This window comes from Parus major, chromosome 1 (genome assembly GCF_001522545.3).
Source record: "Parus major isolate Abel chromosome 1, Parus_major1.1, whole genome shotgun sequence".
In the NCBI taxonomy this organism is placed as follows: Eukaryota; Metazoa; Chordata; class Aves; order Passeriformes; family Paridae; genus Parus; species Parus major.
This window is the reverse complement of record NC_031768.1, coordinates 113,848,448-113,861,590: the sequence shown is the minus strand read 5'-3', so window position 1 is coordinate 113,861,590 and position 13,143 is coordinate 113,848,448. Positions and strand designations below refer to the sequence as shown.

Sequence of the window (13,143 nt, the reverse complement as noted above, 5' to 3'; positions counted from 1 at the left end):
GAAAAGAAGAAAGAGAATGCATATAATGTATGAGGAATCTAGGAAGAAAGGTGCTTAAAACAAAGGTGAAAAGATGGGACTAACAGAGAATGTTCTAAGCCAAAATGTATGTGGGTTCTGGCTGCATAGCATTCCCATCTTTTTTTTCCATCTAAACATACTAGGAACAGATATGAAATGGTGAGAGGAACTCATGAGGTCCATCACTGGTGGCTGTGCTTTTATCTGTGGTTGAGAAAGCACTCAGCACCTTTAAGGATACACTGTAAAATAACTTCCCAGAGAACCTGTTTCTGAAAGAAGCCAAAGGCCAAGCCAAATTAATTTTACAGATCAGTACTGACCAGCAAAAGGAGGTGAAATTAGCAAATGGAAACATTTACAAGTAAATGAGACCCAGGTATTACTCAGGTCATATGCCTGAAGGATGAGGGGTCTGAGGTTATTCTATTCCCTTGACTTTTCCAAGCACGACAGAACAGTGATCCTCACCTTTCAGGGTGTCACAGCAACAGAGAAAGGGTCAGACCATGGCTCTGGAATGACAGTAGCTACCCTTCTCTTGTAGAACTGACTCCCTCTATTCTAGCCCTTTCCTAACCCTTGCAAATCACATATTCTGGAACTATGTCCAGCTGACACCACACACCTGGACCAGAAGCCTTAAGGTGGGAAGGAACATGTTTCATTTCCTAGTTAGTTTATTGAAGTTTTCACAGTGAAATGCAAGAAAACAATGTCAGCTAGCTCTTAAACAGCATCAGCAACACCAGGATCCAATGCTCAAATAGGTACCATCTTATATCAACCAATTTTTAGGTCAGTCTTTGGCGTAGAAAAACATGGAAGTGTAGGAAAACATGCCCTTCCAATCTGCATCCTTCTGCAGAACAAATGCTACCACCCTTTACTGTAGCTTCAGGGACCAGAGTAACTGCTGATGGCCTTTATATTATTTTCACTTTGGAGCAGAACCCACTTTGAATCTTGGCCTCTGCAGATGAAGAATTGGCCAGTAAGAATTTGTTATAATCTCATGCCTCAGCCTGCTGCCTCCAGATAAAGCTGTTTTAAGTGAAAAATGATCCTTTTTGAACTAGGCTTTACCTGGCTGCTGCTTGCAAACCAGCTGCCCTGTGTATTTGTACAGAAAGTGAAACAGCTTGAGCAGTAATTCCAGCTGCTGTTTTCATGGATCGTTGGTACCTCACACTCACTTCGAGCAAACCTGGATTAAATGGAAGAGAGGAAGGAAAGAAATGGTCAGCTCTTAATGCAAGTACATCCAACATAATCAATATTTAGCTATACCTATTAATACAAAACTTACTCTATTAGTGAGTATTTATCTAAAAAGGTAAATCCATTAATCCACTGGGGTGGGCTTTGTTTTATATTACTGCTTCAGAGCTTCTTGTGGCCTTCCCAGAGCTGATGTTTGTGTTATTTGAAAGACCCACAAGAGACATCTCTGCTTACACTATGTACCATAAACAGCTCTTCTTCAGATCCTCCTTCCCCACCTTACATGGGAAGATTAACTACAGGCTGGGGCTTATTGGTAGTGAAGCAGCCAAATACACAGAGAGGGCTTTTGAAAAGTTCTTGAGAGTTTCAGGGTTTCCCATGCTTAATCACTAATTTTTTACTCATTATGGCGTTAGTGAAAGCTGGGAGGAAAACTACTCCTGGTTGGTTTCAGTTGCTGACACAAATCCCTATTTTTATTTGCCCTGGAGGCAAACAGACTTTATTTTTACAGACTTTGACAGAATTTTACACAGAATCAGAATTGGCTTGGCTGGAAAAGACCCATAAAATCATGGAGTCCAACCATTCCTCCTGCACTGCCAAGGCCACCACTCTCCCATGTCCCCAAGTGTCACATCCACACAGCTGTTAAATCCTGCCAGGGATGGGGATTCCACCACGGCCTGGGCAGCCTGTGCCAGGACTCGGCAGCCTTTTGGGGGAAGATCCAACCTAAACCTCCCTGGCACAGCCTGGGGCCATTTCCTTTGTTCTTTGCTAACACACCATCAAACACTGCTGTGCTTTTCAGAGGTTTCCTAACTAAGCCTGGCTTTACCACACCAAGTGCAAGCCCACAAGCCCTCCTCACCTGAAGCCCGCAGATGGAATTCCTCTGAGGAATCAGTCCGGGGGACCAAGGGAAGATTAAAAGTTTGCATCCCTATTTCTTCACGACGCTGGAGAGTCACCATGGCACAGAGCCGTGACAAAGGCAAGGCCCCTTTGGCAACCAGCTGGTCTCTGACATTTGGGTAATAATACCTAAAAAAACCAGCATCAACATTTCTCTCACAACTGCACAGAAGTCAATTTAATTTTGAGTGTCTTCACAGCATAATTAGTCTCCCCAGCTAAGGGAGAAACTCAAGTAAATGTACTTCCACTGAGGAAAAGAATCATTAAGTGCTTAAGTAGACAATACTACAAATATATATTTACACTAGTCATAAAAAGTCAACAAGCAGGAACTCCACTAAAAATTGGCATCCTAAAGGAAAACAAGAGAAGGATCTGGCACCAAATATTCTCTGCTCTCGCTTCTCGTTAATAAATGAAAATACCTCTCTTGCAGAACAGATTTGTGGTACCAGTTTGTGAGTGTAAAAAATTAGTCTAAACCTTTTCTTAGTGCATTATTTGGCTTCAGCTTCATCTCAAAGCAAATTTTGGCACTGTATCTTACAAACAACCCAAAATAATTTTCATGTGACTTTGCAAACTTTAAAAAGCCTGACTTGTTTTCTGTAGAATTAACACGTTATTAATTTTTTCTAAAGCTATTTGTCTTCATGGCTTCTGTTCTCCACTACTAATAATTAGCTTCAGAAGCCAAAGAAGCATTTTGAACTTACAAAACACTTCATATTATTTACCTTGTATTCAGTGACTTGTATGAGAAAAAAAGCAAACCCAGCACTATGAAATTATACTTTCAGTGTGCTATTAAGTAAAATTCAGATGTGTCAAGCATTTAAACACTACTTTCAGATTGTTATGCTGACTAAAAGATGGAAGAAAGCAAACAAAGAACACACACTTTCTAAGTAAGTTATAAAAAGGAATAATTAGGACTCTTGGTGGGGAAGAAGGCTCACAAGTTTTAAGTGCAGATACTCATTACCAAACATTGATAGGCTTACCATTTATTTTAGCTATTATTAAATAATATTACAGCATATCCACCTCAGAGCTGGAGATTTTTTCAAGATCAGATCTACCTCTACCTGTATTGCTGTGCTACCTACAAAGAACAGACAGATGTTCTGTACCTGCACCAGACTTCAAACTGGATTCCTCCTCCTGCTGCTCCTGGTGCCATAAACGCACTGACCAGGAGCCTCTGGACTGGGACATCAGCAGGAACCAAGAGGGAATGATGATGTTCGTCATTAAAGATGGGATCAGGGACACACAAAGTGGTAGCTGTTCTAAATGGCTTTAATGTGATGCCTAGAAGTCAAGCAGACCTGGTTAAAAATGGTTGCAGTTGCAGCTTTCAGCCTTTTTCTGCCTGCAATCCTTCAGGAGGTAGGACACTTGGACAGGGAGTGAAATCCTCCTGGGACAAGGCTTGCTCTTCTGAGCTTCACAAAACTTTTACAAGCAATCCTTGCAGCCCCATGACCCTGTGAGGTACAAGCTGGGAACTACTGCTAAAAAGGCAGTAAAAAAGTCCCACAGGACTTACTATGGAAACATTTTACTGATTGCACTTCCCATTTTGCAGTGGGAATACATGTTAGTGATGGAAAGCATGTAGGAAAGACTGTGGTCTTTCCCACAATTACAATTATTTAAATATTTTTTTATAACCTGAAAAATGGTGGGTTTAGATTGGGATATTGTGAGGGTGGAGAGGCCGCAGCACAGGTCACCCAGAGAAGCTGTGGCTTCCACTGGATCCCTGGAAGTGTCCAAGGCCAGGCTGGACAGGGCTTGGAGCAGCCTGGGACAGTGGAAGGTGTCCCTGCCCATGGCAGGGGGTGGAATGGGATGTGCTTTAAGGTCCCTTCCCACATAAACCATTCTATGCTAATCCTAGTGATCTAAACCAAACAACTCTTCTGTTGGTCTATCCATGAAAATCACAGAATTGTTAAGGTTGGAAAAGCCCCCTAAGATCATCAAATCCAACTGTTAACCCAGCCCTGCCGAGGCCACCAGTAAATCATGTATGTACCCAAGTGCCATATCCAAATACTTTTTGAACATTTCCAGGGATGCTGATTCTACCATTGCCCTGGGCAGCTGTGCCACGGCTTGATAACCCAGTTGATTGAAGACATTTTCCATAATATTCAACTTAAACCTCCCATAGCATGACTGGGGCCATTTCCTTTTGTCCTGTCCCTTGTTGCCTTGAGCCTGATCCCCACCTGGCTGCACTCTCCTGTCAGCGGGCTGATGAGAACAAAACGAGCACCCTGAAAGACTTTGTGCATGTAAAGCCTTTGCTGAATTTCACTGCACAATCTCGCTATTCCCTGTGGACCTATTCCTTCATCTTTGTTGGATCAGCTGGCACAGCCTTCTAAGCACCTTGAACAAAAGGTACCATGTGAAGAGATTTGGAATTAGGTCTCTTTTTTCACTGGGAACTTGCCACCAGCCTCAGACAAACAAGGCTTTTAATCCAGAGACACAACCCAAGTCCAGTTTTTCCAAGAAAACAAGCATTGGCTGCATGAAAGCTCAGAAAAACATTCCCCCTCTTACTTAGGCAGAGAGAACACAAGTAAATAGTATTTAATTAAAGCAATGCTCTAAAATAAGGGAAAATTATAAAACAAACTTACTGTCCTCATGCAACCCAGATCCTTGCAGTGCACCACAGCCAGCCTCCTGAACTGGGAAATAGTACTGGATGTAGCAGTCGGCCTCTCCCCACACCGTGGACTGTAAGGGAGTGAGACCCTTCACACTCTCCACGTGGATCTCAAACATGTGCTCCATCAGGCCTTCCCCTTTTGTGTCCAACTGCTAAAAAAAAAAAAAAAAAAGAAGCCACATGGAAAGGATAACTTTTAGGAAACTGAGAACATTTAAACAAGCTGTCCAGGGAAGTAGTTGAGTCATCCCAGGAGGTATTAAAAATGTGGATGTAACATTTGGGAACAGGGTTTAATGGTGACCTTGGCAGTGGTTGGATTCAATGAGCACAGAGGTCTTTTCCAACCTGAACAAGTACATGTGAAGAGGATCTAAGAAGCCTGAGATGGGGGGCAGAAAAATTATCTGCCATTTTCCTCTTGAAGTTCACAGAAATGTTGAAAGCCTGAAAGAAAATAGTTTTTTTCCTGCAAAGCACATAAAAAGCATCAGAGTTCCGACCTATCCAATTCCAAGGTGGTGGCAAAACCTTCACAGTAAGGCTGTGAGAATTAGGATTTTCTATAATTTTGCTGGGTTTTCGTTTTTACTGAACTTGTGAAGATAGAAGCAGTGGATATGCAAGGCAATAAAAAGGACAATAATGTCAAGACTGATGAAAGCAAGCTGGTTAAAAAAATAGTATAAACAATATAATTCTGTGTACAATTTTTAGAATACAACAAAATTGGCTACAGCTTCAAGAAGAGACTGGGAATTGTCCATCCGTTGATGAACCCACTGGTAAAACCCTTTTCACATGTCCTTAGCAGCAAGAATGAGGATTTACTGAACAATAAATACCATTGGGGGTTTTGTAGGTGGATGGTCCAGAGAGTGGGGAGGACGTGGTGTGACCGGAGGGACCATTCCTTCTTCAGTTTTGAGCCTTTGCAGTGCCACTATCTGATCAGCTGATCCCATTGCCAGGATGACCCTCAGGCTTCCGCTTGTGCTGCCAGTGAAAACATCGATCACAGGCATGTGGCCATCCACAGCCACAACCGGGTACTGAGCCTGCAGGAGCAGGTGGGAAACCTTGGGATCTCTACAGAACAAACAAAAAAGCCCAAGCATGAACATGAGCCATCTGAGGAGGAGCAGGATCACACAGAACTCATTTTAGACAGAAATTTCAGTGCTGATAAAAACCAATCTATCTCCATTCCCCTGAAATTTGTCTCACATCCAGTCTTCGCTCAGCAGAGATCCATGAGCTGCTGGGTGCAAGAAGTTACTTTCAGCAATGACAAAGGACAATTTCCCAAAACCTAACAGTACTTTAGCTATGAGCCAGCCTAGAGATCTGTGAATGAAGGGATGAATGGGCACAAGACTCCTATGAACACCCTGTAGCCACATTATACTTTTATGAGGTAGTTATGTGCCCTTGGGGATGGAAGAAAAGAATACATAGTGACAGCCTCCCAGAAAGATGTAAAAATCTCCAGTTATACACTGAAGTTATTCAAGGCCAGACTGGATGGGGCTTGGAGCAACTTGGTTGAGTGGAAGATGCTCCTGCCCATGGCAGGGGGTGGCCTTGGATGGGCTTTAATGTCCTTCTCAAGCCAAAACATTCTGGGATTCTAAGATACAAATTAGTAAACTGAAGTACTAATTACAGAGGCTTACTGAAAAAATGATACAAATGACACTAAATGTAATAACTAACAAAGTAGTGGCCAGTCAGCTCCAGCACTACCCGATTTCCACATGTCTCTAGGTCTGACAAAAGAAAAGGAATAAATCCTTTGCATTAGGAAGAATTTCTTCTGCCCAGTATTTCCAGCAATTTAAACTGTTTTAAGCAGGTATTTTACTCAACTGTACCAAGAAGCCAAGAGATTAAACCCAAAAAGAACAAAGAACTCTGGAGAATCCCATCGGATAAGAACACAATTAAAATATGAAGGTTTTGGAGACTTTCTGACACCCAGGCTGTGCAGATGGACAGCACCTCTATGGGATCTCTGCAGAACATAATCAGGGGCAAACCAAATCAGTCACAATCTTGGAAAATCACTGGTGGAAAGCACACTTCATCCTCCTGCACAGTCACTGTGATTTCTTCTAGTTTTAATCCATCATAGGACCACAAGTAAGCAGGCACCAACCCTGATGCAGCACAGTGACTTTATTTCTCACACTCTAGCTGTACTTCTGGACATGGATGGTGTAACTTACACCCTGCTTACTGTAGGAATGGGCCATAGGAAACTTGGCAGAGCAAAAATGCTTTTTGAATGAAGTGCAACTAAGAACCCTCCCACACAACCCCCACACACCATCACCAACTTCTTTTTCTAAGCTTCAGTTAGGATACTTCCCAACCCAATAAAATATGGGAAAAAAACCAAGTTTACTTGAATGAGATGTAAAACTGATGCAGAGGGAGTTTCACTAATCCCAGCAATTTGTCACAGCCAGGGCTTCCCAGCTTGTTCCATGCTTCAATAATCATTACATTGTTCTTCAGCCGCTCCAAGTGTTTGGAAGTCAATGAAAAAGGCATCACCTGAATGGTTTAAAGCAGAATTAGTATACAGAATACACTGGGAAGTATTGGCTAAGTACAGAGCATTGTGTTAAGTCTGCTTTAGTCCAGTCTACAGAACTGTGCTTTTTAGAGATAGAAGTTAAAAATCAAATGTGCGTTCAACCAAGCCAATCAGAGATGTTTCTATGTATATAAAAGTAACTACAAACTGTGTTTGTCAGTGGGGAATACCACACTTCCATCAGTGTGAAATGGACAACATGTGACTTGCCTGAGAAAAATTAAAGGCAGGCTGTGTCGTGCCCCAAATGACAGCGGATCTTGTTGCCTCCTCAGTGCTGAGCAGTTTGCAGTTTAAATACACATTGCAAGAACTGGGGAGCCCACAGCCTTCAGCAATAAAATCCTTCCCATCAGGCACCATCAACAGCACGTGCAGCAATAAACCATCCTCCTCAGCTGGGGTTACACGTGTCACCACATCCCGGGCTGCGGGAGCCGGCACAGTGCACAGCGGCTGTGCGACCTCCCTGCTGCCTGCTCCTGGCTCCTGGCAGTCCTCAGGGCTCCTTCTGGAGCACAGAGGGCTTTTTGCATTTACACTTGTCCTGCTGGGCTCCTGCAGCTTCAGCTGGGCACTTCTCACGGCGTGGGCTGGGGCTGGGTGCCCAGCTGTGGCTGACCTGGCAGCAGTGCAGGCTGAGTCTTTGTTGCTGGCCACAAGCTGCAGAGACACCTGCAAGGCAAGGCAGAGCTGGCCAGATGTGCCCCATCCAGAAACAAGGGATGCAACAGAAACTCAGGAAAACATACCACACCTTTTGCTCAAGAACTCACCCTAAGGCATTATGTTGGTTGCAAGCTACAGCTGTTGCTGTAAAATAAACTACATGTGGCTTTATGAAATAAAGTCCAGACTGGAGTGCAAAACCACAATTGCAGAAGAATCATTGAATGGCCTGGGTTGGAAGGGACTTTAAAGCTCACCCCATTCTTAACCCTTCATCTGCTAATACAGAGAGCTGCTTATCCTCAGAACTGTCAAATCTCTCAAACTGTTAATGCTTTCCAATCAGAAGCTGAGCAAACTTTGACAGGAGAAGATAATTCCCGAAGTGACAAGGAACACCAGGCCTCTCTGGCAGGAGGGAGCTCAGCTCATGTCAGAGGTGAAGAAGCAGCCAAAGCTCCAAGCCCTGAATATGTGCTACTCAAAATTTGCCTGTAGAGTGGTTTCTGTATTCAAGTCCCAGATTATGGGCAACATCCCTAGACATGCAGGAGTTTCAAAATATTTCTCCAAAACCCTAAGGAATAAAAAATGGTTCCTGTTATTTTATACTGGTCTTACAAATACTGGCAAACTGAAACACAGAGAGAAAAGAGGAGTTAAAAATAAAGAATGTGCAGACAAAATTAGTAACAATTCAAGCTCGAGATGGTAAAGCACATACCTTTAGTGGCCCAACTTGTGGGTGATCTCCCTCTTTTTCCACAGGTATTTCCCAGCTGACACTGAGCAGCTCAGCCTCAATCACCCTGCAGAGCTGAAGAGCTGCTGAGCCTATGGCCACAGGCTAAGGGCAGGCAAAGAATGAATTTTGCAAGATTTCTATCAGATTTATAGAATTTTTGTGAAATAAAATCTTTTTGGGAAGCCATGAGCAGCCATACACCCTTCCACTCCTACTCCCACCATCAGTTGTACCAACAGGAATTTGGAAAGTCTCCTTTACTTCCAATTTCAAGTCTCAACAGTAAGACAAATTTTCCCAGAACCTACTGTAAGCAATTCCAGATGAATTAAAAAACTGAATAACCTAAACTCTAGTAAATGAGAGATGTTTCCATAGCGAAAGATGCAATTTACTCCCCCATTAAAAGAAAAGCAGATATCCTTGGTGCTGCTTAAAATAACCTGAGCTAACCCCTCTCACCATCTTCATCACAGGCAGATGGTTATGCAAATAGTCTTATCAGACAGAAATATACCTTTTCCCCCAAAAATGCACAAGTTACAGCTGTTTTTCACAGCTCACATTACTCCCCTTGCACTGGGCAGGGTTATGATATAAACTGCATCCACGTGAACTCATTCTACACTGCTAAAGGAGCTGTGTTCTCACTGAAGGATAATGTCCATAATTGATCCAATGTGCTTAAACTGCAAGAAATCAAATGAGGGTAGGACAATTTATTTTGCTTGCCAGTCTGAAACTCAGAAAATCCTTTAATGGAGTGACAAGAGTGACCACCCTGGAACAGCGAACGGGCACAGCCCAGAGGCTGCCAGAGCTCCAGAAGCATTTGGACACGCACTCAGTGATGCACAGGGTGGGATTGTTGGGGTGTCTGTGCAGGGCCAGGGGCTGGACTCGATGATCCTGTGGGTCCCTCAGAATATTCTGTGATTCTGTGAAGACTGAACAGAAATCAGTTCAACTATCTACACGTAAGGTCATTTCCCCTCCTAATACCTGATACTCTGCATCGAGTTTCTGTGGGAAATAGAATGCAAAGAATTTCTTTGCTTTTCAATACACAAAACAGGAACAACTTCTAGCAAGTACCTTCTTCTGAGTGCTTTTTCTCATGTAGATTTTAAAAGCCAGGTCAGAGCTCCACCAGTGCTCGATCATCGTTCCTCCGAACCACACAGGGAACACAGACCGCTGCTGGAATTTCACCACTGGAAGGAAGAGAGGAACAACAAATAACCAAAATTACCTGACATAAATAAACTTTCTCCTGGAGAGTGCTCTGTTACACACACAATCATTTAACTCTGCATTATTTATTAACACCAAGGCTGAAGCAAACTGGTTTTCATTTTCGAAGGCCAGCAAATAGCAGGAGGCCATCAGGACGAAATTAAGATCATGAATTCATAAATAATTAATAAATTATTAAATACATTAATATAAACCAACATTATAACAGTATTTAAAGACTTGAGGTGAGGAAATTTCCACCTGGATGCTCAGCACTTCTCCATCTTGTCTGGGATGGCTATGGAATTGTTCCCATTAGCCACCTTTAAAAAATGACATACACAACTCTAATGAAAGAATAATGCTACAGTGGATTGACTTGAAGTCTTCTGCAAATTGTTTTCAGTCCAATCTATTTTTCTAGGTCTCAAAAAGCTGGACCCTACACGAGACAAAGGGCAGGAGGATGGATGAGTTTTGGGTTACAAAGGCTGTATTACCAAAATTCAGATGAAACAGGTGTTTTCTATGGCCATAAATGGAGAATATACAAGAGAACTCAAATACTATCAAGTGCCGCTCAGAAAGATGGAAAGGCAGTAAATGACCACATGGGAGAGGCATTTGAAAGTCATCCTGGCATTCCAACTTCTGGGAAGACTGGGCAGAGAGTATCTTGCTCATCCAGCATTCTCTGCTCAGTGGGAACGGAAATTGTTATCAGGAATACAAACACTGGTGACTCCCAGTACAAAGATTAATGTCTGTTGATTTGAGCACGGACTCGAGATTCCTTGGATCCAGCAGATTATGTGGGCTATTTGGGATACTACATGACATCTGGGATATTATTTATTTGAGCTCTAAGTATCTTTGGTATTTCTAAAAGTACTTTATCATCCACCTACTGTTGCAGAAAGAGTATTGGCTATATGTTCAAATGAAGGAATGGGCTTACTAACTCATTCCTTCCATAGGAAAAATCCCCGTATGAAAAAATTCATCCCTTGGCTTCCTTGTCCCTGAGAGGATCATTCCCAACTCTGTGTGCAGAGGTGCCAGTAATCATACTGTGATTTTCAGGCAGCAAAGGAAATACGTGGAAAACACTACTAAATAATTTCTAAGAGATGGAGTCCACAAAACTGAATCTGAGGGGGAAAAATTATGCTCTTACCATCATCTGTGATTTTACTTGAGGCTACTCGAATTGCTTCTGTTGTTATGGAGACCTGTCCTTTATCATCCTTGGAGACTCTCACAGGAAAGTGGTACTCCACAAAGAAGGTACTGTGAATAAAAAAGTGGAAGCGTGACCACAATCCATCAAGAATCTGACGTGAGTCATGAAACTGAACACAGCAGGCAAGTTCCAGAGTCACGGTTTACTGTAACACTTTTTTTTTAAGATAATTGAAACACCTCTTCTATGAATTCCTTCCACAGATTATATAAATGCCAGATTCTCCTCCAATAAACCCCCTTTTGTTTTCAGTGTATTGCCAGGTACAAAGTACTTCTGTAGCTCCCCAAAACCCTGGGAAAGGCACAGCCTGAGGTGAGCTCACATCAGGATAAATCAGTCACATCTCTAACTTTCACAAGTTTATGGGATACAATTTCCTGAGAGGAGTAGAGAACTTTTAAGGTCTCAGAAGCCTGGAGAGCTTGGGGAAGCTGGACTACACAAGGGACCCCAGGGAAATCTCCCCTGAATGCACAGTAACAAACCAGGGAGAAACAATCCCCCTTACCACTTATGAACAGACATAGGCCGTGGAGGTTTCCCCAGTAAACCTTTCCTCCTTGGGGAGATCTGGATGCTCTCAGGAGGGATCTTCAAGCTTTCAACAATGACTCTGGCCAGGTGTATTTGTTGCAGCAATGCAAACCTGTCTGCACCCAAGGATGTGAGAAGAGCCATTTCTCTGTGGTCTTCTGAAGGAACAGTGGGAGAGCAGCTGGAGAGACAAAACTGAGGTTCAGGACTGCAGAAACATTCTTGACATGACCACATGAAAGGAAAACTATAGCTTGGTGGGGTTATTTAAAAACTACGCAAGGTTCATTAGAATATACTTTTTAAAATATATTTTTACAACTAATTTGGTGGTCTCCGTTCCACATTGTTAATCTGAAAAAAATCTTATCCTAACTCTTCAAAAAGAAAAGCTTCATTTAATGACATGTACAAAAGGAGGGAGGTGATACAGTTATACACAAAGACAAGTCTCTGCTCCAGAGGAACAGCAATAGGATTTTTGCTATAATTTTAAATCCCATTTGTGTAAGTTGCAAGACTTGAATTGAAAATTATTTTGGTGTTGTGGTATTGCATTGTTTCCTCTGGGGATATGAATTTTACCTGATGTAAAAACAGCAGTATTAGTCAGAAAAAAAATCAGAAATAATTGTTTAGAGCTGAATTAGAAAAAAAAAAAGTCACAAAACCTTTACACTGACTGTATTGTAGAAGATAAGCTTGATAACTGGATCTTTAGGGGCACTTTTATTGGTTCCATCACGAAAAAAAGGGAATACAATTTAGAAGAGGTCAGAAGAGAAATCACTGATGTCACTACCTGTGTTTTGTTTCTGTCACACTCTGATCAAAGGCATGAAAATCCTTCTGTAGATTCACTGGATCCACTCTTTTGAGAGTTTCTGTCTTGGATGCTTTCTTTGAGGATTTAACATCATCATCACTGAGAAAATCACTTAAACTGGAATCAGATTTCTAAAGCAGAAATAATGCACATAAATAAGAAGTTAATTATCGTTATACAGAGAGTTCCATAATGGTCACAATACATAAAAGGAAAACAACTTGTGCACTGCACCATTTGAAACAATTAAAATGGTATCAAAATTTCAGGGATGTAAAAAACAAAGTCTTCCTGGACAGCCTCAATCTCAGCAATGTCCAAGTCAATGCTTGACTTTGTAGTCTTAACAATGTTCTTTTAATAAGATCAATTTTAAGCAACATACGCACATACTCACAAGCTTTTGTATGATAATTAATGCTTA

The 13,143-nt window shown here is 42.1% G+C and overlaps 1 protein-coding gene across 6 annotated transcripts in view; it reads right to left on the bottom strand.

Annotated features, from left to right (window-relative positions):
- Positions 1–13,143, bottom strand: part of C2CD3 (C2 domain containing 3 centriole elongation regulator) — a 37,118-nt gene that overhangs the window by 18,320 nt on the left and 5,655 nt on the right. For 4 of the 6 annotated variants that reach the window (XM_015647143.2, XM_015646990.2, XM_019008569.2 and 1 more), the window contains 12 exons: positions 12,696–12,850; positions 11,868–12,074; positions 11,291–11,403; positions 9,973–10,091; positions 8,857–8,979; positions 7,674–8,138; positions 7,269–7,420; positions 5,707–5,950; positions 4,830–5,013; positions 3,303–3,483; positions 2,123–2,295; positions 1,108–1,228 (listed from right to left, as the gene is read on the bottom strand). In XM_015647143.2, the coding sequence (XP_015502629.2) occupies positions 1,108–1,228; positions 2,123–2,295; positions 3,303–3,483; positions 4,830–5,013; positions 5,707–5,950; positions 7,269–7,420; positions 7,674–8,138; positions 8,857–8,979; positions 9,973–10,091; positions 11,291–11,403; positions 11,868–12,074; positions 12,696–12,850 (2,237 nt within the window). The remainder of the gene's footprint in view (positions 1–1,107; positions 1,229–2,122; positions 2,296–3,302; positions 3,484–4,829; positions 5,014–5,706; positions 5,951–7,268; positions 7,421–7,673; positions 8,139–8,856; positions 8,980–9,972; positions 10,092–11,290; positions 11,404–11,867; positions 12,075–12,695; positions 12,851–13,143) is intronic. The other 2 variants (XM_015647071.2, XM_015647233.2) reach the window with 2 other exon arrangements.